The sequence below is a fragment of the Triticum urartu genome, chromosome 7A (genome assembly GCF_056163025.1).
Source record: "Triticum urartu cultivar PI428250 chromosome 7A, HENAU_Tu73, whole genome shotgun sequence".
NCBI lineage: Eukaryota > Viridiplantae > Streptophyta > Magnoliopsida > Poales > Poaceae > Triticum > Triticum urartu.
Window position 1 is genome coordinate 749,547,820 of NC_141879.1, and position 23,665 is coordinate 749,571,484.

General features: G+C 45.2%; 1 protein-coding gene across 1 annotated transcript; it reads right to left on the bottom strand.

Annotated features, from left to right (window-relative positions):
* Positions 1-940: 940 nt before the first annotated feature.
* Positions 941-19,075, bottom strand: LOC125525808 (uncharacterized). The gene is made up of 5 exons (XM_048690812.2): positions 17,838-19,075; positions 14,289-14,822; positions 12,726-13,388; positions 11,660-12,346; positions 941-3,032 (listed from the first exon to the last, which is right to left on the bottom strand). The coding sequence occupies exons 1-5, from the start codon at positions 18,936-18,938 to the stop codon at positions 1,011-1,013; spliced, it is 5,007 nt and encodes a 1,668-aa protein (XP_048546769.1). The 5' UTR covers positions 18,939-19,075; the 3' UTR covers positions 941-1,010.
* Between the last annotated feature and the right edge of the window lie 4,590 nt (positions 19,076-23,665).

A 23,665-nucleotide genomic window follows, 5' to 3' on the forward strand; every position in this document is an offset into this window, starting at 1 on the left:
CTCCTCACAGCCTCTAGAGAGATCCGGAGGGCAGGGCTCTCAAAGACGGAAGTGCCGGGGTTACGTCCGGCATGGCTCTTCTCGGCTCCGCCGCTCTTGATCTAGATCTGGTCGCTTTGTCTCCTTCCTCTACTTGGTGGGCTTCTCCGTAGGGATAAGGGTCACGAGATTTGGTTGTGCTCGATGCGGATGCAGCTGTAGGCTGGGATTCAGTTAGGAATAAATCCCTAGCCGGCACTAGTCTACCGTGACGGCGGAGACGCCCGAGGGCGCCGCTTTTTATGCATGGAGACATTCGTCAGATCCACCTCTACCTCGACCATGTCATGTATATTCTGGGTGAAAGCTCTAACTGTGATGGGCAGCGACGGTGCCTTTAGCGTCATTCCTTTCTTGAAGGAACCACCTTGGGAGATAGCTAGCTGGTGGACACTGTTGGGTTACCGTTGGCGGCGATCTGGATCAGGAGATGGTGCGGTGTGGCATCTACCGCCTCGGCGACGGTGGGTCTCGACAGCGTGGCACAGCACGGTCTCGGCGTGGACATGTGTTGATGTACATGCACGGGGTGGTGGCACTGTTTGGCGTCATGGTGACGGGAGCTGGCAAGGTCAATGTGCGGATCCCTCCTGAAGTTGAGGTGGTGATGGGGGCTGCGAATTCTGGAGCGTGCGCATGCAGTGCGCGCTAAGGGCCTGCTAGACCAGTTGGTGATCTCGGTTCGCTGTGGGGTGGCATATGAGGCCACGTGTTGGTTGGTGTGGTCAACGCACATCATCAAGCTAGTAGGTATAGCGATGTAGGGCCCAATGGGTTGGTCTATGTATTTGTTCTTATCAGACTCTGTTGAATAATTTAATAAAAGAGGTTGTGTGCCTTGCTCGATGTAGATGCCGGGGTTACCCTTCTTTATGGAAAAAATAAGAAAAAAACTGGAAAATGTTGGAAGATGATATATGGGCCCAATGACCCTGATGAGTACAATGTTTTGTGGACGTTCTATTCTTGCACTAGCTGCAGAAATATATAGAGGGCATACACATACATTCTGATTGGTCCTCGAAATGCAGGACAGGTTCGTTCGCATGATCAGCAAGTTTCTGCTGCAGGTCTTGTTTGATTGCTTCATTGTAGGAACCTGTAAGCCACACTTCCTTGAGTCTGCATAGATTCTCTAGCCCAGAAAGCTCCAAAGAAGACTCAGTTGTAGAGCAGTGAACCACCAGCGACTCAACAGTACGCGTTATCCACTGTCCAAAAGCTATCTCTGATCTGTAGCTACCGCAATTGATCTTGAGGACAGTGGCATCTCCGAAGCCTCCACCAATCCAGTCCTCCTCCCTCCAACCATAATGGAGATCTCCATCTTCAATTGGCTTGACGCAAAGATGACGATACTTATCCTTGCATCGCAAATCCTTAAGGCTGTCTATGTCCACTTGCTCTGATATTGTCAGCTCAAGATCTTCGACATCAACCTTTTTGAGACCATCAAGTTGCTTCATCCAAACTGGTGATACGTGTACATTGCCCCTGTATAGCTTGAGGCTCTTTAGTGTCTTTGGTGGCTTGGAGATGTCATCCAAATTACACAGATGATCCTGCTGCTCATCATGGTCGAGTCGAACTGATAAGGATTCGAGATAGCCGTGACCAGAGATGGTGTAACAAAAATCCTGCCAGTTTTTTCGGTTGATACCAGACAATTTTAGCTTGCGTAACTGGGTAATCTTCTTGAGCTCTCTGAGGACAACCTTCCCACCTACATTGCTGACATTCACAACACCAAGAGTATGTAAGGCCGTCAACTTCCCAATCCCCCATGCTGCAGCAACAGGAAACTGAACACCATCATGAGCGCTGCTAACATGTCCGTGTCTGTTCAACTTTGACAACCAGCTAAACACCAAGCCACCACGTGGCCCGCTTCTCCGCGCTGCTGACGTCCGGGCCTCGTCAACATCTGCAGCTGCTGTTGGTGTTGGTTGGCTTGTGCTCACACCAGCACCGTCACCATCTCCATCGACTGCTGGTGGTGTTGCTGCTGCTGCTGGTCGTTGGCTTGTGCTCGCAACATCACTATCCAGTGGTGGTCCAGCACGGACGTACTGTAGCTTCTTAAGCTTGATGATAGTAGCTGACAGCGTGACTATACGTGTGCCTTTGATATCTAGAGTCTGGAGTTGCCTCAAGCCACCCAATGATGCCGGCAAACGGGTAATATATTGACATCCTCGTAGGGAGAGGAACTTGAGGTGTGGCAGTAGATTCCCTATCTGTTCAATGTCACCATTTGTTACACCTGATGTGTCCTCCAAATCGAGCACCCGAAGATATTTCATTTTGACATCAGGAGAGATGAAGAATGACCTCCAGTCCCCAAACACTGTCAATGACCGTAGCCGTGACAATTCCATGCTCTCAAATAGAATCTTGTCTCTATCCCAGCATCTGCTTATGGTGAGGTGTTGTCCAGCACGTTGCGTGTTCGGGATGCAACGCCCCTCTAGTGCAAACACAAGGTTATCTTGCATTGGCCGTGAAAAAATATATTCACGGAAGAAACCATTAACTTGGCACAGGTCCTCCATGCTTGGTGAATGCTTCTGTTGGATTATGCTCAACTTGACAAGCTCGGAGATAAACTTTTCTCCGTTCTCTTCCGCTGTACTACCAAGTGTGTCCCTGGAGTAACCCTCAGCAATCCACCTCCTTAGCAAACGACTTTTCCTAATATCATAGCCTAAAGGGAAGACTGAGAGATAGAAGATACATGGCTTGAGTGAATCGGGGCAAGCAACAAAGTAGGACTGCATCCAATCAAATAGACCCCTTAAATTGTGGAATTTTGGATCGGTCTCCAACATGCCCATGAAGTCGGCAGCATTGACAGTCTCCAAACCACATTTTCTTATGTGCTGGTACTCACGGCAGTACTCTCCTATAGCAGTTAGTACTTGGGGTAGCCCTCCACACTTCGTGATGAGGTTTGAAAGCTGTTGCGTGGAAATCGATTCCTTCCAATTAGCTATCTACAATCAATAAATAATTAAGTTACTTCCCCATAAGAAAAAGAAGTTAAATTCTGAAATGTGAAAAAAATTCAAATTTGTAACCATACACATAAACTTAAGTATTATAAGTACTTTTCAATTTAAGTTGAATTTTTCACCAAAACCACATTTGATCTTTAGCTGTCAGACGTGTGATACACATATGAAGTCAATTTCGAGCAAATAATTTCAAATATGAAAAGTATATGATGGAAAACTCTGAATTGAAATCACATTCAGAAATGGAACTCAAACTGTATCGAGAATGTATGAAATGTGAGAAGTTAACAAATTAAAAGTACACTCAAATTTGGACCACATGGCACGTGTGGTCACCTTTTCCATGTTGATGATGAGCATATGAATGATGTAGATCTTCCCCATCAAAAAAGTACACTCAAATGTGCACTGCAAATTCAACTATGCATATATCAAGTTGTAGTTCAAGCACATTACAATTCCTTTAGTTCTCTAAAACTTTTTTTTACATCAGCAGAGTTATTGAACACAAGCTTGATAGCTAGTTTCAAATGTATTTTAAAATTTTCTACATTTGGGATTTAGTGTTTTTATTTGGGAGCACGTGCTATCGATCAAGTGCACCTTTCGGTGTTTAAATACTAATACAAATATTATACTACATAACTACCCGTGCGTTGCAATGGGGGTGCAAATATTTTGTATCTTATAGTCATGCTTTATCTCCTATTTTATTATTAATGTGGTTATGTGACAAAAATAGATTTTAACTTGCTATTGGATCGATATTTACTGACCTACCAAAGAAACATTATCTTATTTGGTAAGATGTTAAGATATTGGGCAGCTGAGGTGGTTTTCAATGAAAACCTGTTGGAAAAAACAACAAAACCAAGGCGGAGGTGGCGAGAGAGCATATGTAGAGGTGGGATTTGTGGTCGGATGGTGTAAGATGGAACACTATGCTTTTTCATGTAGGAGAGTTATTAATTTGTTTTCGAGAACAATGTGTAGATACAATTTTTACAAGTATGCCATCAAAATATTTTGAAAGATACTAGTAGAAAGTTTTTCAAAAAATTGACTTTATATATGTCCCAAACAACCATTTGGCTTGCTCTATTTGGAGATAATATGAATACACGTGGAGTTCTTCCATGTTGAACCCAAAGTTTGATGCAATAGGAATTTTATTGGGGGCAGTTCTGCGTAAGTTTTTTTATGCCACTGCCTCTGCTGGCTGCAGGTGCCCCTGGTAGTGCCTCCCTTCGCCCCGCTGTCATACTGGACCCGCCGCTGCATGCGTCCCCCCTGATCAGGATCTGGATTCGACGCCATTGCGGTCTTTAGATTCCTACGAAGCGTCATCTGGTGGCTATGTCCTGGAAACCCAACAAGAGCTGCTGCGCAGGCTTGCATCGGGTGCATCTCTGCTCGGGATTGAGTGTGCATCGCATGCCGTGTCCATTAAAGGCGAGGCTAGCATTAACTCTAAAGTTGCTAGATGGTTGGACTCCTCTCGTCCAGTTGCCCCCGAGCCTTCTATTCCGACAAGAAGGGCGGACGCGGGACGTAAGCAGGATGTGACCGACGACTGGTAGGTCATCATGCCGCGCAACAGCCCCCGCTGCATTGCTTTTCCCAGCTCCTGCATTGAAGCCCTATCCCATCCCAAGCTGGATTAAAGGCAGGTCTTGCCACTGCCTTGCTTGCTCCAGAACATAGAGCGAACACGTGTCGTGACCACATAAGGTGCACTCGCTGTCTTGAGAGCGGCCACATCATCCATGATTTGTCGGAACAAGTGGTGGCCACTGAGGTACCTGCTCAGCCCCATCCCAGTACCGCCGCTACCTCACCACGTTGCTGCTTCACCTCAAGACATAGAGCCTCGTCTTTGGTCCTATTTGTGGGTCGCCACTCCAACCACCGCCAACAGATGCAGCCTTGTGATGCTGAGGCTTGGAGACGCCACCTCCTGGCGTATGGAAGACTTTGTCATCGTCTCGCCCCCCCAGAGATGCAGCTAGAGTCCGCAATCCTTCCCACCAACCCATACGATGGTCACCACGTTTGCCACCACCTTTAGCCCGCACCTAGCCGACGTACCCGTTATTCACCACAACTTGGGGCCATTCTTTAATAGGTTCATCCATCCACACCACCGCACCGATGCCGTCACCAACGGGGACATCCCTTGGGGCAACTTCCACATCCATATGCGCGCTTGGAGGCTTGAAGACAATGCTGACAACGAATATATGATGCATCATGTGCCCGTCTCCAACGAAGAGATCTAGCTGCACGGCTGGAATGGCTACATCGCCATGTTTGTGGACGTCCGCGACTGCTCTTTGGTTTATATCAAGACGCGCTTTCTATGCAAAGACAACACGAATGCCATGGCTCTATGGGCATGGACGACCAACCAAAACATCATCCTGAAGCTCAAGTCGCTCATGCTGCCCGCTCGTGGCAAATGTCGCTGTGGCCAATATGGTCTCCATCACCGTGTGCTGATCCATCTGGACTTGCACCAGGATTTCTCCAACATCTATGATGGCGAAGTCAACCAGCCCTTGCCCGACATCCACAAGTTCACGTGGTTCCATGGTTTGGTTGATGGCACGGCTAGGCCACGGGCAGGCGCAGTGGCAACAATAGGGACGTGGGGCATCGCGATCTCTGTGATGATGATGACGACCGTGGCGGCCGCTATAGCTAGTAGGATGGCTGAGCTCGGGAGGGTTGGTGCGACAGGTTTCGATAACCCCTCTCTCAAAACCCACGGAAAAGGCGGCGTGAGGAAGGGCAGGATGACCGCACATGTGTCCGCTCTTGTGAACGCCGACATGCTGATGTGCAACCTCATGTGCCCGCTCCTCTATCGATCATCGCTCAAGACACTGACCACGACCCAGTGGGCATAGCCCTGTTTGACTGTTGTCCCCTCGCGTGGGACATCGTCGCTCCCGTGAGAACCAATTGTCACCCGACTTGCTTACCTAGGTTCTTCCTACTACCGTGGGCACCAAGCGTGACGTGTCTACCTCATCTCCAACAGCAAGCTCGGCTCTAAGGGTAGCTATCGACATTTGTTCTACAGCCGGCCTTGTCTCCCCCTACCAACAATGTGCCATGTTGTCCTGCCTAACTTTGAGGGCTCGTCGCCCGTTGAGGCGGCATTCCTCATCTATGACTAGTGTAGCGCCAATGTCATCCCATTTGCTAAACATCCACACACGAATGTGTTGTCCTTCCATCGCCCACAATGTCACCACCCGCCGGCCTCTGACGGCATGCTGAAAAACCATGGCCAGTTTTGTCATCTCCAACAGAGGTGGTGGCATCTCCATCTGACGCACCAGCGTGCGTCTTCAGGCAGGTGGGCGCCCTAAGGCCATGTCAGTGTCCAAGTCAGCGACTGCTTTTTTTTCTGCCACTTGGGGACAATACAAGATGGAGAATATGTGATGGTCTAGGTGTTTGACGCTTTTGCAAAACAGTTCAAGTCTCATTTCCCTACGGAGGATGCTTGCAGCGATGCACACCATCTTTAAGGTTTTTTTTTGAGGGGACACCATCTTCAAGGTTAATGATGTCCATGTGATGGTTGTGGAGGACGCGTTCATTGCTCATGGTGGTGGTGACGTGCTAGACCACTAGATGGTCATCCGAGTAGGCATGGACATGCTGCTGAGCGCCACTTGATGCACGGTCACTTGAGATCCCAATTTAGCTATGTTTGCATGGTCACTTAGTTTGGTTGGGAGCATCGCACCTAGTATGTTTTATGCTCCATCTGTGCCTCACTGGAGATTGTGTCAGGGTAGTCTCTATGGAGTTTGTGCAATTTGTGATGTTGGCCCTGCATATCTGCACAAGTTATGTCAACCCATTATGTTATCATCTTAGACCATTCCTTCAATGTCCTGTGTTGGAATGGGAGGGGCTAAATTTCACTAACTAGTCATGAAACATTATGAGCGACATGATTGTGGCTTCGTCATGTCTTGTGGTCTACCTACCGGAGACAAAATTGCAACATGTGAACAATATTTCTATTGCTTGCCTTTGGGGATGCGATAGATTGTGAAGCTTCATAGAGAGGGCGGCCAAAGGAACCGTAGGATGGATTCTCATGTTATGGGATGACCTCCTTGTGGAGGTCTATGACATATCCATCTCCACTTACTGCCTCTCTGCCAATATCCACATTCAGAAGTCCGATGTGCAATATAAGAACACAACTACGTACAGGCCAACAACTTCCTCTTGCAAGGATGCGTTCTTTGCCGAGCTCATTGGCCATAAAATGCCAAGTGGTGTGATGTGGCTTGCCTCTGGTGACTTCAACCTAATATACTGTGCCCGTGACAAGAACAAAAGAAATGTCTACAGAAGTCGCAACAATTTGTTTCAAAACACGCAATACACTTGTGAGTTGAAAGAGATCCACCTCCAGAATAGGTGCTTTAAATGGGGCAACTAGAGGGTAAACCTTGCCATGATCATGCTCGATTCCTTCTTCTACAATGCTGAATGAGATTTACAATTCAACACCAAAATTCTTCATGCCCTCTCCTCTTCACTCTCCGATCACTACCCACTTTTGCTTGCCGACGAGAGGGTCCAGAGAAGACCACATGCATTAAAGTTTGAGAGTTTCTGGACCTCCTTGTCGGGGTTCTCTTAGGTGGTGCACCAAGTATGGAACGAGCACATTGATCATCTGGAACCTTACCAGGTGTTACACCACAAGCTCAAGAAGGCGGGCCTTCGTCTTGCCTAGTGGATTATGGGCCCTTTCTCCAAGGCAAAGATCCACTTCCATGCTGCCCTCATCATTCTTCACCTCGACATGGCTTAGGAGGATCGGTCGCTCTCCATTGAGGACCTTGACCTTGATGCTTGGCTCCAGAGATGAGTCATTAGCCTTGCGGTTGTAGCTTAGGCTAGTAATAACTACGTGCAATAATGTCTAACCTTAGAAGAAGAAAGAAACCACATACACTGCATCAAGCACAACCATGGGTGGATTAGTATGTGCAAAAAGAAGCCTTAATTCTTGAACACTTCTTCGACGTCATGGAAAAGGGGAATCCGAGGTCTATGGATTTTAATTGCGAGGAGCTTCACCTCTCGGCTTATTATTTGGGTGTATTGGATGATCCAATCACCGAGGAGGAAGCATGTAAAGCCATCAACGACATGCCAAGTGACAAGATGCCTGGCCTCGATGGCTTCACTAAAGCCTTTTTCAAGAGGTGTTGGGGCATAATCAAAGCTGACATATGCATGTCATTCGCCTATTTGAGAATCTTTATGGTTCCAACTTGCATTGGCTCAGTTCAGCGAATGTCATGCTACTTCCCAAAAATTAATGCTATTGTAAAATTCATTGCCAGGATCCTCGCGAACCTACTCTGCCAACACATGTGTGCCCTTCTCTCCAACGCCCAAAGTCCATTCATCAAGAGAGGAGTATTGATGATAACTTCGTGTATGTCCGGAACCTCATTCATCGGCTTCACAAGAGCATGACCCCATCCCTTCTCCTCATGTTCGAGCAAGTTTTGAAATTGGATCACCAACTTGCGTTGCACCTTGTGTATCCTCCTAAACGGTGTGACCAGCCATCCAATCAAGCATGGTAGGGGCCTCAGGCAATGTACTTCCTCTCGCCCCTTATATTCGTCATTCAATAGATAACCTTCAACATCTTCTTGACTTGCATCTACAAGGGGCCTTCTCCGCCAGATTCGAAGCGGTGGTACCTTGATGTGAACCTCCTTATATGCAGACAACGCGGAGGTTTTTATGGCGTCCATCAAACGCGATATTGACAACCACTATTTTATCCTACAATGTTTCGGTGATACCGCGGGCCTCGCTACCAACTTTTAAAAGCGCTCGGTCATCCCAACTCGATGTGGCCACTTCAACCTTGGGAAAATCCTTGAAAATCTTTTCGCCACAAGAACCTCTTTCCCAAAGAGATACTTGGGGCTTCCCCTCCCAGTTTGACAACTAAAGAAGGTTGAATTTTAGTTACTTCAAGACAAAGTGGTATTCAAACAGATTCCTTGGGATGGGAGGAACATCACCACAATTTGACGTTCACGTTGGTGAAGTCAGTGCTCTTCTCTCAAGTGTTCTACTACATCACCCCCTCATCGCCCACCCGGAGCACCCTCCAAAGTAATAACAAGCTCTAGCATGCCGTCCTTTGGTCCGATTCAGACAAGACAACTAGGACGAAATGCAAAATGAATTGGGACTTGGCATGTTAGCCTTTTTAAAGAGGGGACGAGGAGTGTAAACGCCGCAAAATTCACAAGCGCCCTAAGATTGAGATTGGCTTGGTTTCACTGGAAAGAATCAACCAAGATGTTGGTTGGAATGGGGACCCCCTGATGCAGATGACCTTGATCTCTTGTACACCTCCACCATCATTACCACCGGAAGTGGTGCTAGGACACCTATTTGGAATGCGCCATGAGTGCATGACGGGAAGTCCAAAGAGATTGCCCCTCTCATCTACGAGGCGTCAACGAGGAAAAACTATAAAGTGCGGGAGGCTATCCACGGATATGCTTGGGTATCCTAAATTAAGAGTTGGGCCAACTTCTCAATGTATCACATCGGACAATTTATTGATATTTGGACACTCCTACGTGACTTCCATCTTGATGAGCATGCGGAGGATGACATAGTTTGGAAGCATAGAGACAGTGAGATAGTCTCAGCAGCTTTCACATATTTGGCACAATTCATGGGGACTTTCAACTCGCCGACACAGAACACGGTTTGGAAGGCTCGGGCCGCAACCAATGCCATGTTTTTTGCTTGGCTGGCAATACAAAATAGGATTTGGACCGTTGATCTGTTAGCCAAGTGAGATTGGACAAATTGTGGTCTTTGCCCCCTTTGCAAACGAGAACATGAATCCGCGATGCACCTCTTCTTCAAGTGCCTCTTCACCATCCGCCTTTGGAACTTGTGAAATAAGTGGATACAGCTTGAGAACATTGACACATCATGCTGGCACTCCAAGCTATCTCTTAGAGGATGGTGGAGCAACCTATCGGACAAATGTGTCCTGAATAAAAAAAAAGCTACGGCATCTCTCAGCATGCTTAGTACCCGGACCTTTTGGAATGAAAGAAATGCACACATCTTCCGATACAAGAGCGTTCTGCCTCCAATCCTTCTAAATTCAATCAAATTGGAGGCTAATGTTTGGGTTACTGCAGGTCCAAAGAAGCTGTGGTTTAAGATACTAGGAGAATGAACCTTTTATATATTATGGGTTGTTGAGCCCTGTAAAACAAACTCTATTATCTTCTTAATTAATGGATGAGGCAAATCTGTTGTCTCCATTTCAAAAAAAAATCCTCATTCTATAGGTAAAATGTTTGACTTTGTGGGCCCCGACCCACTCAACCCAGTTAAAATTCTGAAATCTCAAAGGCCCCATTTAAATTGTATGACAAATGTGTAAGTTTAGTACCATACTTCTAGTGAGGAAGATTAGCACCAATATATAAGCTAAGCAATTCTACTACTCTTTGTTGCATGGGAAAAGAGAGCAATAACACGCGCACTCACTCACTCACTCATGTCGCGTCAATTGTTTTTGGCTAACGTTATGCCCTTGTTGGAAGTACTAAATTTTTACTCCGTCTGGGTTCCTTGGGTTGAGCTGCTTTTGTGGCGACCCCATCCCAGTGATACATGCACAACCGTTCAGGAGAGCTGGCCTTCGAAACAGAGCCCCCTGAGAACCTGCATCGGGTAAGGGGCGATTAGGTTTTTGGGAAGATTCTTGGTGGGAAAGCTCACTTCTGAATGACTTGATAACTGTCCATCCGCTTTTACGACTTCCCATACGGTGGGCGACCACCTTGTCTTCACCACCATGGCTGACAACACTGTTGCAATGGAGTTTCTGGTGAACTCGCATATTCTGAAACTCTCTCTGTTGACATGTGCCTATGGTCCATATGAGTATATGCTAGATGTTTCTAGTCTAGGTGATTTCCCATGTCAATAATCTTGTGATGATGCTAATCTGGACTAAGTTTGACCGGATACTACCTATTATCCTAACAAAAAATTGGCCCACCTTTGTCAATAATTACAAAGTGAATTGGGTATCGTTATTCATATCATGTATTTATAAATAGATAATCTTTGTGATGTCACGCGTACAGATTATCAGCTTGAATAGACCTCAAACCAATGTTTTAAATAGCCGGCTATAGCTCCGCTATAGCCCGCTATATAGCCTTTTCAGCAAGGTGCCGCTAAATGATCCTATGTACAAATAGCCTGCTATAGCCTGCTATAGGCCGCTATAGCTGATTTTGAGGTCCGCCGCTATTTGGCAATAGCCCGCTATTTAAAACATTGCCTCAAACATGACAGCACAAATAATGCTAAACGCTTGATCCATTAATTTAACATATGAATTAACTTACATTTATAATTTTTGTATTTATTATAGATTAAGATAGGCATATTAGGTTTTCATCTGTTTAGATTGACATGCGTGCACACATAGACATGCAGAAAGGAAACTAGAGCATTTCAGTTAAAAAAAATGCTTCAGAAAAACACAATACCTCTTTTCCTGCCATTGGGTAACACATTGCCTTTGAGAAGACATCGAGCGCCCAATCAGCGCTTAGACCTTTAACATTGACCACATCTTTTTCAGTATCTACAACACAATGTCTGGCGATGCTTTCTTCATTTGTAACAACAAGTATATATCCTTTTAATGGCTCGGATAACAAGGCATCTTCTATCAAGTCCCAGTCATCATTGGAGCGCAGACCATCAATGACAACGAGGCATTTGTGCTGATGAAGAAACTCATGACACACTTGAATTGGGTCCTGGCCTTGCATCATACCAACTGCTGCAATTTCCTTTGCTTCAAGATCATCTGAATGAAAGTCCAAAATTAAGAGGCTACACAAGTCTGTCAGATTGAACGGATAGGGCACATCCACCCAGGCATACTTTGTGACTATGGAATCTAGTCGTAAGAAGTCAATACGTTCTGCTCGGCTGAGACCACGGTAGCTACCAGTCATACTGGTGTGGTAGAATCTTCTGACTAGATATGATTTCCCAATCCCTGCGATCCCCCACACTGAGATCACACCCTGCCTTTTATCTAAAAGTTTATTCCATAAAATATTTTGATGATGCCCAATAAGTCTAAATTTCTTGATCCAGTCACATGCCTCTATCATTCTACTAGAAAAGGCGCGACTCATGTCCTGGTCTGAGTACCCTGGCTTCTGCAAGCAAGAAACATGCATGCATATAACTGTAATTAGCACAACTCAATTCATGCAAACTATAAATTCTGATATGGCTACGTAGTATATGTAAATTAGCTGCCCCCCCCCCCCCCCCCGGCACCATATTCATTCATAGTAAGTACTATGTTAATGGCAAGGACAATGAATTCTACGCAAGAATATTGATACTATTTGATTCATGTAAAATTGGGCCTTAAGTCGAGAGACACCCGCAACGTATAACTTCACATATTTGTGGAAGGGAATGCGAAGAAAAAAAAGAATAACTGCTGATTAGAGTACTCTACGGAGGTGGAAATTTTAATTAGCACTCGTAACCAGCACATCGTAGGGAAAGTTATAAGAGTAAACACACCTTTGTCAATGGTGGATCAGCGGGCAGGTCATAATTTGGACCATCAATATAGGACACTCCATCTCCTAGATCCACACTTTTATCTTTTGTAATGACCAAGATACGTCTTAGGGCGCTGGGCTTAATATGCCCTTGACGACGATGAGAAAATAAGGCACTTTTTATTTGGTTCCAATCATCCCTGGATCGTACACCTTCAATAACAACGAAGCACTCTTGCTCTCGCAGGAGATCAAGGCACCCTTGGAATGGATCTTTGAGCCCTTCCATCATATCAACAGCTACGGTTTGCTTGGCTTCAAGATTATCCGAATGAAAATCCAAAAGTAAGCGCCAACAGAAATCCGTCAAATCAAACGGATCCGGTACATTGACCCAGCTGAACTTTGTAAATGGAAAGCGTGTATGACGGGGACGTACATCGCCTTCACCTACATCAGGCATTTGGTCGTAGTAAAGTTTCTTGGCAATAGCCAATTTCTCAGTATCATCGATCCCGCGCAAGGAGCTCACATTAAAACGATGTTCGGCACAGTAAAATCCTGTCCGATCGACAACAGAACCAAATTTATCCATCCAGTCACGTGCTTCTTCCCTTCTGTTGGAGAAAAAGTGACCCCGTTTGGAAGCCTCCTTGGCTCCGATTCCATGATAGTCACAGCCCTGCACACACAAGAGTAAGATACGCATGCACACACACATATATTCATATATATCGTAAAGTAAGTACAATAATCAGCACAATAGCTAGCTAGCTAGTTCGCCATATTGAACCTTTTTTTTTATGGTGCCCTATTAAACTACATATGCCTGTGAGCCATGATTGAGATAGACGGAGAAGACATAGAGAATTAATCTACTACTCCGTCCGGATGGGGAATGTAGGATGGGCACAGGTTTTAGGTTCTCAATTTATCTAACAAATTTTGCATAATATACAAAAAGAATGTTTAGAAACTTCATTCGACAACGAATCTGAAGATATATTTTTCGTAGTATATAACACATGTTTCGTTAGCCAAAATAAAGACCTAATTAAGATCCATGCCCGACTTATAAACCCGAATGGAGGTAATTGGGTTTGAACTAGGCTTGACGAGTAGGACTAAGGAAGTGTATGTGCGTTGTGCCCCCGATGGGTTTGAACAGAAAGGGAACGAGTAGTTTATTTAGTACTATTGCTACCCCCTCCAGGCGCGTTATTCTAGGTCGGTAAGTTGACTAACCACATACATGTATTATGTGCAACGAAAAATATATCTTTAATACCTTCATCCATAGATGAATCCAGTGATGGATGTATCAAATACGTTTTACTTGTCTTAGATTTGTTTAGATGCGGAAATATCTAGACACGTTTTATATCTGTATCTAACAAATCTAACACAAATAAAATGTGTCTAGACTCTAGATGCATCTGTATCTTAACAAATCTAAGACAAATAATTTGGGACAGAAGTTTGCATATGGTTAGTGAAGTTAATAACCTGAACACGCATGTGCCCTGTGCACCAGACGGTGAGAGTACTGCTATTATTATAAATTAAACACGCAAGTGCATACCTTGATCGATTTGCGAAGTAGCAGGTCGTCATCCAAGTCTTTGATGTTCAGCACTCGATCTGCCTTGACTGCAGAATGTGTGGCCACACTTTCTTCCTCTGTAATGGCAATGATACAACCACTAGCAGGCTCGGGAAAAAAGGCAGCTTTTATGAGGCCCCAATCATCCGTAGAGCTCAAACCATTAATAACAACAAGGCAGTCATCTTCACACAGAAAATTCCGGCACCTTTCAATTAAACTTGTGCCTCCAGTTGTACCAGCTGATTTAATTTCTTTTGATCGAAGATCATCTGAATGAAAATTAAAAAATAAGCGTTGGGAGAAAATCCCCAAATTGAACGGATTTGGTACGTCAACCCAGATATGTCGTTTGAATTCAACTCCTTCGAATTCTTTTGACTTATGTGCTATGGCCGTGTACACTTTATAAACAAGAGTTGTTTCATCTCGCGTACACCCCCACACAGAGATTACACCACCACATTTTAATTGCCAAATAAGTTCACCCATATCACTCCGACGTCCAGAAACCTGCAAATAACAAATATAATCGTTAAACATAATGCAAGGCCCAGATCCATTCCTGATACATTTCAAACATATCTATAAATTTTTGTTGTATTCATGATGCTTACACGCCAATAAGATACAAATTATGTATTGTTTTAATGATTTATTGGACTGTCATATTAATAAAGCACAGAGAGTCAGTTGCTATCTTGCAGTGTTTTTTTGTTATACAATTCTCGTATTACCCCGGCGTCTACAAAACCCGTGAAAATTCTGCAAGTTCTTTTTATTGGAGAAGAAGTGCTACACCAGAACAAGGACAAAGAGGATCCTGTGGGGCTCATGCGTGTGGTGGCCTAGGCGCGTGGGAAGGAGGTGTGGAGTCCATAGGCGACCCCTCCACCGCCACTTTATCCCGTCGGCTCTTAAATATAGTAAAGCCATACGCCAAATGATATCCCTATTATTTCCTGGCCCCTTGACACTGTTGCGGTATGATCTTATATAGAATCTTTCTTTGGTACTCTATCGGCGGGGGAAATCATCACCATCGTTCTCTGCGTCACCATTGCTGCTATCGAAATGATGTGTCAGTAGTCCATGATTTGACTATGAGTTCATAACAGTACCTACGTCATCTATCCCTTCTTTAATACAAAAGTCACATGAATTGCCTAACATGATTACTATCAATATGAGGCAATATGCTGTATTCTTATTGTGGTATGTTAAATTATAATTTATGATCAGATTACTTATAGTTTTCCCCTTGATCTATTTGCATGATATATAGCTGTATATTGCTCTCCAATCTTGTAGTTTACTTTTGGCCAGTCTAGATGAACTAACTGCAAGGGAGAGTAGTGTGCACTAGTGGGGTTGATCTCTTTAAGCTACTATTTTTGGTGATAGTAAGAATAGAAATCTCTTTGTTGTATACTCGGCACTAAGGATAACAAGATGATCAAAATTTGCCCTCATAAATGGATGTAGGTGTAGGTAGAAGTGGTTATCAACTGCATGCCACTTCACTTAATGCTCTGCTCTATTTTTAATTAATACCTAGGATGCATGAAAGATGGTGACCTTTGGGTGGAGTATTAGCTATAGCTGTATGCTGGATAGCGTTCTACGGATATTTGGATGTACTGCTTGTATGTTATCATTTCATTTATAATTTTCCATCAACATTGCAATTCTTTATTCAATTTCCTACATTTGTAATTTATGCACCGCAGACACTTTGGAAGATGCTACGAGTGAACTTGCTGCAACTAATAAATTAATAAATTCAAAAATATGAAAACACTTCCAATCACTAGACACGTTGACAACTTGCTGCAACTAGCAAAGTTAGTGAGATTAACAACCTCACTAGACTTGTTGAGGACAGAAGTGGTTTTTTTAATTGTGTGCAGAACTGATCCTTGGAAATGGATCAGAGGGAAAACTATAAGTAATCTGAGGTAAGCTTACCACGTACTGCAAACTCCTACCCTTGGGTGCCCAACAATGCTCTGTCACTCTTTTCTGGCTTCATCAAACTCAAAACGTTTTAGCATCATTGTCAGCACTGTACCAGACACGGCAATTCCTGAATAATCCTCAGGTATATTCATGTCTTCTAGTGTCCACCGTGAACAAATATTTAGTATCCATCTGATTCTCACCTAGACGAGACCTTTAACCTTAGCCGATAGCAATTCTATTATTTTAAGATGTCGTCATTAAATAATTGTTGAAATTTTCATGTCTTAATCCCGAATCCTTGCCTGATACTGGGATATGTGGAAGTAGTTATTAGGTAGGAAGGTAATTTACTGGGATAATGTAGTATGCTTATAATATTCACGACAACAACTTTTGACTACTAGCTCAATTCTAATCTACTCCAAACTCAATCCTTACCTGATACTGATACATTAACTAATTAATTATTGCATATGAGGTCAGCATGTTCAGACTTTGAAATCTAATATGCACAATAGGTTGAGATTATCCATGTTTGCAAAGGTTGTCATACTAGATGTATCATCGAAATGCATTCATCTTCCTACATGAATAATACTTTATACAAATATCAATTGTGAGAGTAATGACTTGAGATGTATATTTAAAATAATGTCTATGACTGTGAAAAAAGTTCCTTCAACCATGCAATGCTACATGAGGCAGGCGTTAACAAACATGGGTGGCAATAATACATTTATGCAAGCTTGCCAACGTTTAATATTGTGATCTCAAACTTTTGTGTTTTTTTCCATAGTTAATTTTTAAAGAAACATATAATAAATTATTTGGACAACTCTAACACCAAGATGTCTAAATTGTGTTCGACATGGACTCTACCATGGATTTTATAAATTCTAGGTCTTATAATATGGGTCAACAAAAAAGAGTTTCTTGATATAATAATATGATATTAACCACCAACCTATCAAAATACGCGATGTAGATGTTTCCGCTGCTAAGTAAGTGTGCTCCACCAATTCATAGTAAGCTCACACACGTTTGTATATTAGGCCAACCGATCAAAATTATTCTAAAAGAAATAGAGGACTGACATTTGTACTCAAGGAAGTCAATGAACAGATATTTAGATTTACATGCACTCAAGGAAGTCAATGAAGAATTTCGTGGTAATATACAATATAGTGAACTAATCCTACTAAAATACATGTAGAACACAATAGGCCAAATAGAACTAGCAATTTAGATTATAAGCGTACTAAAATACATGCAAGATTTATTAGACCAAACAGCACACATGCCTACAAAAATCATTCGTCAAAGTAGAATGAAGTCTATGAGACATATAAATCAGTGCTATCCTCGACAACTTTGTTTTATCTGACATTAATGCAACAAATTCTAAGTAACTTATTGCATGTTAATATTCAAAGTTAGAATTTTTTTACTGTAAACTTTCCAGCACGTTGGATATATATTCCCGAATTAAGAGGGTAGAACTGCTAGCAATTTTTAGTAAGAATTAAATAATATAATGAAGTAGTTGATTTCTTTCAGCGTACTTACCTTGCTGAAGAAGGCACAAAGAGATTGGCCATAAGAGAGTTGTCTGAGCTCAGATACTTGGTAGGGATTCCCCATGCAGGCGATTGCAAGCCCCAGTTGATGTGTCGTCACCACAATGCGGCTACCGTTTCCACTGTCTGGCAGGTACATTCTGATGGTGTCCCACTGTCCCACAGTGGATAGGTGCTCCACAACGACGAGATACCTCTGCTCATAGATCACTTGCTTCATGAGCTGGGCTTTCCTAAGATCATCTTTCGTACCCAGTACCGCTCTCATCTTTCTCTGGAACTCTGCACCTAGTAGCTTTGCTCGGTGCGAGCTTGCATAGAACTGAGTTAGCAAGTTATTGAGGAAATCGTCGGGGTTAAAAGGATGCGCCAGCTTTACCCATGCTCGGCTTTTGAATTCTTGGCAGATTTTTGGGTCATTGTATGCCTCCTGGATGACATGTGTGGCCCCAAGATCAGCAGCTGTTCCAGGACCTCCCCATAGTGATATCACCTCAAGGACATTCTCTTGGCTGTTGATCAACTTTCTTAGGTCACCCATGTCGTGCCGCATCTTCCCGGCAGCCTCCCACACCTCGCGTAAGATGTGGAATCTTGACGATGATGGGCCGGCGTTGCGCGTAAGATCTGGTGCTGGTGCAGAAGTCTTGGAGTTGCTGCTGGAGTCGCCAATGAGGTTGTAGCGGGTGTTCCTGTGGCTGACATCCTCCACCCTTGCCTTGAGTTGTTGTATCTCGGTGACTGCCTGGTCGAGAGATCGCGGAGGTGCCATGCAATCCGGCAGCACACGCCACATCCAGGACCAGCTGCCTGACTTGCTGTCAAGGCTGACAACGAGCTCGACGCAGTCCTCCACGTCGAAGGCGAGGTCGCGGATCTGCCTGACCCACGTCCTCACCACTTCATTCTTGGCACGCTCTTTATTGGCGACGTTGAGGAATGATTGCATCATCTCAAACTCGCCTGTGATGAACACCAGATCATTCTGCACCTGAACCTTTAGCTTCACCTCCTCGTCGATGGCTGACTTCACCCTGCTCACCGTGCCCTCCACCGCCGTCTTGGTCAACCCAAGCGCAAACTCCGCCATGCTCTCTTGATTCTCAGTTGCTTCTGTGTTATAACCAATTTTGTGGTGTGCTGTGGTAGGATTGATCGGGCTAGCTAGCAAATGCTTGGTCTGAAGTCCTGGAGTAAATATAAAGTGGAGAGCTTGATTTATTATTATTATTGTCTATATTCAAAAGACTTGCAGGCTAGAGGAGTTAAACCCCTTTTGTTAACAGCACAACGGCCACATTAGGTACCCCGATCAATGTACTTAACCCTTGCCAATTGTTGGACCACGCAAGACCAATATCTTAATCAACAAGTTCCAATTTTTTTTTCTTAATCAATCATGCCGGCAGTGGATTCATGCGTGTGACTGTCCAGTAGGTAGCCAGGGCTGACATGCACAGTTAGACGAGACTTGGCTACATTTGCTAAGAGAATACTTTGGCATTGGTCGAGGTCCTAATTAAGAACTCATTCATTTAGGTAGCGAATTGCTGAAGCCTTTGTTCGCAATAACCAACATTGTGTTAGCTAAATCATGGCTTTACAATTATTTTTTTTGAAAAGGAGGAAGACCCCCGGCCTCTGCATCTGAGCGATGCAAGAATCCACTTTAGTAATCTTTACCCCTAATAATAAAGGATGGAAACTTTCACAGTTCTCCATACGTCGCCCCTTTATCTCCGTTAATTTTATGTTAACTTGAAAGATCGACGGTTGAGATTTAAAAGGAGGAAGGTTTCTCTTTTCTTTTCTCAGGGTAAGGTTTCCTGTTCCACCTCTTTTCGTCAAGCTCCTATGATGATCGATCCATCCTCTCTCGCGATAGAGCGATCTCATTTGACTGCGCCCAAGTCGATCAACCCAAGCCCAGCGAGCTCTATCCTTCCCAGGATCATCTCTCCTCTCCCAATGACTCAAACCCACTTACGCATGTCTGCAAAGCAAGAAAGCTAATGTGGCCTCTCCTTTTCCTCCGATCGAGCCCTAGATGCTTTGATCCGATGGCTCTTTCTCTTCAACCTCCTGACATCTTCAGATCCAGAGTATGCAAGAAGGACGATGCGCATGGAGGACGCATTCCTAGCTAGCACGATCACCACGAGGACGATGCAAGAAGGACGACGCGACACGGATGACGCGGAGGACGCAGCCCTAGCTAGCACGGGCACCGCGGCGACACGGACGACGTGGAGGACACAGCCCTATCTAGCACTGGTACAACCGGGACGACGCAAGAAGGACGGCGCGACACGGACGGCGTGGAGGACTCAGCCTTAGCTAGCACGCGCACCACAACGACGCGGACGACACATATGCGACAAAGACGACGCAGAGGGCATCCCTAGCTAGCACGGGCACCACAGCGACGTGGACGACGCAGACACGACACGGACGACACAGAGGACGCAAACGCACGTGACAGGTCCACCGAGTCCATGCAATGTTTGCATGGGGTTGTTAATGCTTTGCATGTCAAATTCGAAATCAATGGGGCAGTAGCAGACGGGGCCGTCCCATAGTCACCCTGCGAATCGGAGATGGAGAGTGCAGCCGAGGCAACATCGGAGAGTGCTAGGGGCTATAGTGGCGAGTGTGGGGACTGGGGTGATTGCTGGGGCTGCTACATCATATTTTCTGTCATTTGGCCCCCCTAATCTTAATTTCCTGGCTCCGCCCCTACTCGCGACGAATACATCGATAGCTTCATTCGCCCTGCTTAGGGAACTGCCGGAAGAGTCAACTGGGACCAAGAGGTTAGTGTGATCGACTTAATTAGTACAGTACTTAACTCAAAACATTTATGATGTGCTCATACACACACACACGTAGGATTAGATCCTATATCCATATGACAAGATTCAAATATAGTTGCACAGAAGTTATTTAAATTACAAAGTTTCAGAAAAGAGAACTGGAGATAATTTGCAGCACACATTTTTCAGAACTATATGGAGCATATGTTAGTACACTTGCAGACTAAAAACCAACAATCAGTTTTGCCCGCCCTCTGCGTTCCCTGAAACCACTTACGGCCATGACCTTGAATTCTGCAGCTAGGCCGTGAACGTGCCAGTCGTGTTCGCCGTTCGCTGATGATGACGCCCAGGCCAAGCCAGGGAAGGAGAAAAGGACGTTGCTGTTGTGTTCGTCGGGCCGTCTTTCCATGGATGTGGTGCCGTTGATGGCTAGCCTTGGACGAGAGCCTCGCCGCTGCCACATGCTGTGTGGATGAATGGGCTCCTGTTACTAACCGCCACGGAACGTCGGCTGCTGTGGTATTGTGGCATATACGCTTGGTAGAAAAAGCTCCTGTTTTGATTTATAGGTGATGCTGGGGATCCATATGTGATAAAATTTTGACAAGTAAAAGTTAGTTCATTGGCTGCTGGGTGGGCTTTATGTGATGCAATAGTGCGCTACAGAGAGGTACATAGGTTCCTCACAGCTACAGGTAAAATGTATAGTTTATTTGTGCACTATATTTTTATATATTTGATGGAGCCGTCTAATTTAGACGTGAAATTATAGTGCATAATTTCCTTTCAATATACTAATTCCAATTTACATATTTTTACACTCTATTATATTTATAAGTAACATACTCTATACAATGTTTACCAAAAGGAGGTTTCCTTACATCTGATTATATCACTTTGATGTGAGATGGGTTGTAAATAGTTGTCTCTAAATTTTACCACTGTTGTAATTTACCTTCTGCAAGCTAGACCATGTAGTGTGCATTTGCAGAGACAAAATAACTAATTATTATGCATACATTTTTACACCATAGTGTGGTGTGGAGGAGGCATGCCGCCACATGTGTAGGACCTTCCCTCTCTCCATGAAATAAGTCCATATTCAAAAGCAAGGGGCAATATGAGGGATGGCGTACGGACCATATGCAGGGGACATGTATTGTGTGTGGAGAGGGACTCAGGAAGAGTAGCCCTCATGTCCAGCCCGAGAGTTTAATTCAAATATTTTCTTTCGCGGGTGTAGTTCAAGAACAGGTGTGCCAAGAGGTGATTGAATTTATCGCCTCGGGATTAACCATATCTATACATGTTGTGCTTAGCTGGACACTGCGACCATCATCGGCGAGGGTGGGACGGAGGATAAGTGTTATCACTTGTGGGTTGTCGTGTTCAAATAGATGACCTGGACCGAGGAGGAAGGGTCCTTGAATGCTTATTATGGCTAGAGTGTGTGATTTATTTTCTCCCGTTGCAACGCACAGGCATTTTTGCTAGTTATTCATAATAGACCTTACAAAGAAATATAGCAGCAAGTCTAAAGCCACCGACTAGGCAATATCTGTCGCTACTCCTATCCAGTTGATGAAGGAATGCTGATAGTCAGGGCCTAATACTAAACAGACCTCGCAACCAAGCCTAATATCTAAGACCTGAGACCCCAACCAAGCCACTTGTCAGGTAGCGCACTCTCAGAGGCCGCCGCTGCCAACTGCCACCAATCCATTTTCAGAGCTATACTGACGCATCAACCTTGCCCAGTCTAGCTGCCGTCGACGCTGCCACGGCCCCAGACAACCTCACCACCCTGCGCTCGTCTACCCTGCCACATCAATTGCCGAGATCCAACTGCACCATGCTACCAATACTCATCGTCATCGACGCGGTAGATACAACACTGCCCCTCCTGCTAACCTGCACAGCGTCGCCACTGCTGGAGCTACGCAGAGCCCACCACCCATAGCACCTCTCCCCGAACATCTGAGCCTCCCAAGACGGCGCCTCCATGGAGGTTATGACGCGCAGGACACCGCTGCTGCCCAATCCAGTCTGAAGTTTGGACTTTCGTCCGGGAGGTGTTCGGAAGTGGATAGGAGGGACCTCGGCTTAGCCTCCAGGAAGGGTAAAGAGGATTGAGGGACGCCGCCAATGCTGGGCCGGACCAGCCGACCATAGATTCCTCCGGTCCCCATCCTATACCACCAAATCTTTGTCTGCTCCGGATCCGGCAGCAAGCCAAGAACCGAAACCTACATAGATGAGATTGCCACGGAGCTCAACCCAACAGGAGTCGAGAGGAACATCCGTAGTAGATGTCCACGTGCTGAATCAGCTGATCCGACGTGGCCAGCAGCGAAGACCACCACCCCGCGCTGGCTGACTGGGTCTAGCATCATATCAAGATCTGATCTGAATCCGACAACACCCGCAACCACCTGGCTGAGCCCACCACATAGCCATCACCATGCGGCGAGAAGGGATCCCTCCACCGCCGCCACGCCACGCACAACGTCGGCAAGGGTAGCCCGCCCGCCGCGCCGCCGGACCCCACGTAAACCCAGTGCTTCCTCGCAGTCCAGCCATCCCGCGCCGGTGAAAATGCTCGAAGGGGAAGAAGTCCCGCAGCCGCCCTGCCGGCCAGGCTTTGCCTGGTGGCGCTGCGGACGGCTGCGAGGAGGGTGGGATGCGGGACGGCTCGAGGGGGAGGCAGCTAGGGTTTCCCCCTGGGTCGCCCACGAGGGCGGCACGAGGGGCACCTCTCTCCGAGCAAGCTAGTCCAACTTCACCGCAAAAGACCACAGATAAGACTCTCCCATGGCTTTACATCTGAAACTCAACAAAGCAACCTACTGAAAATCTATTAGTTCAGTACACTCTACTTTGAGTTAATATGCTAGCAGCAAGTTTTACGCCATCACACAATTAAGTTCAAATTTGTTTATATATTTCTCCCCAGGATCAGGCCTAGGCATAGCTGTACCCACAACTCATGCATCTGTTTACT

Bases quoted from the DNA above. Each gene is read 5' to 3' on its own strand.
- LOC125525808 (XM_048690812.2), bottom strand. From the start codon at position 18,938: ATGGCGGAGTTTGCGCTTGGGTTGACCAAGACGGCGGTGGAGGGCACG. The intron at 14,823-17,837 runs GTAAGTACGCTG...TGTTATTTGCAG, and splicing joins TTTGTGCCTTCTTCAGCAAG to GTTTCTGGACGTCGGAGTGA. The intron at 13,389-14,288 runs GTATGCACTTGC...TTGTGTGTGCAG, and splicing joins TACTTCGCAAATCGATCAAG to GGCTGTGACTATCATGGAAT.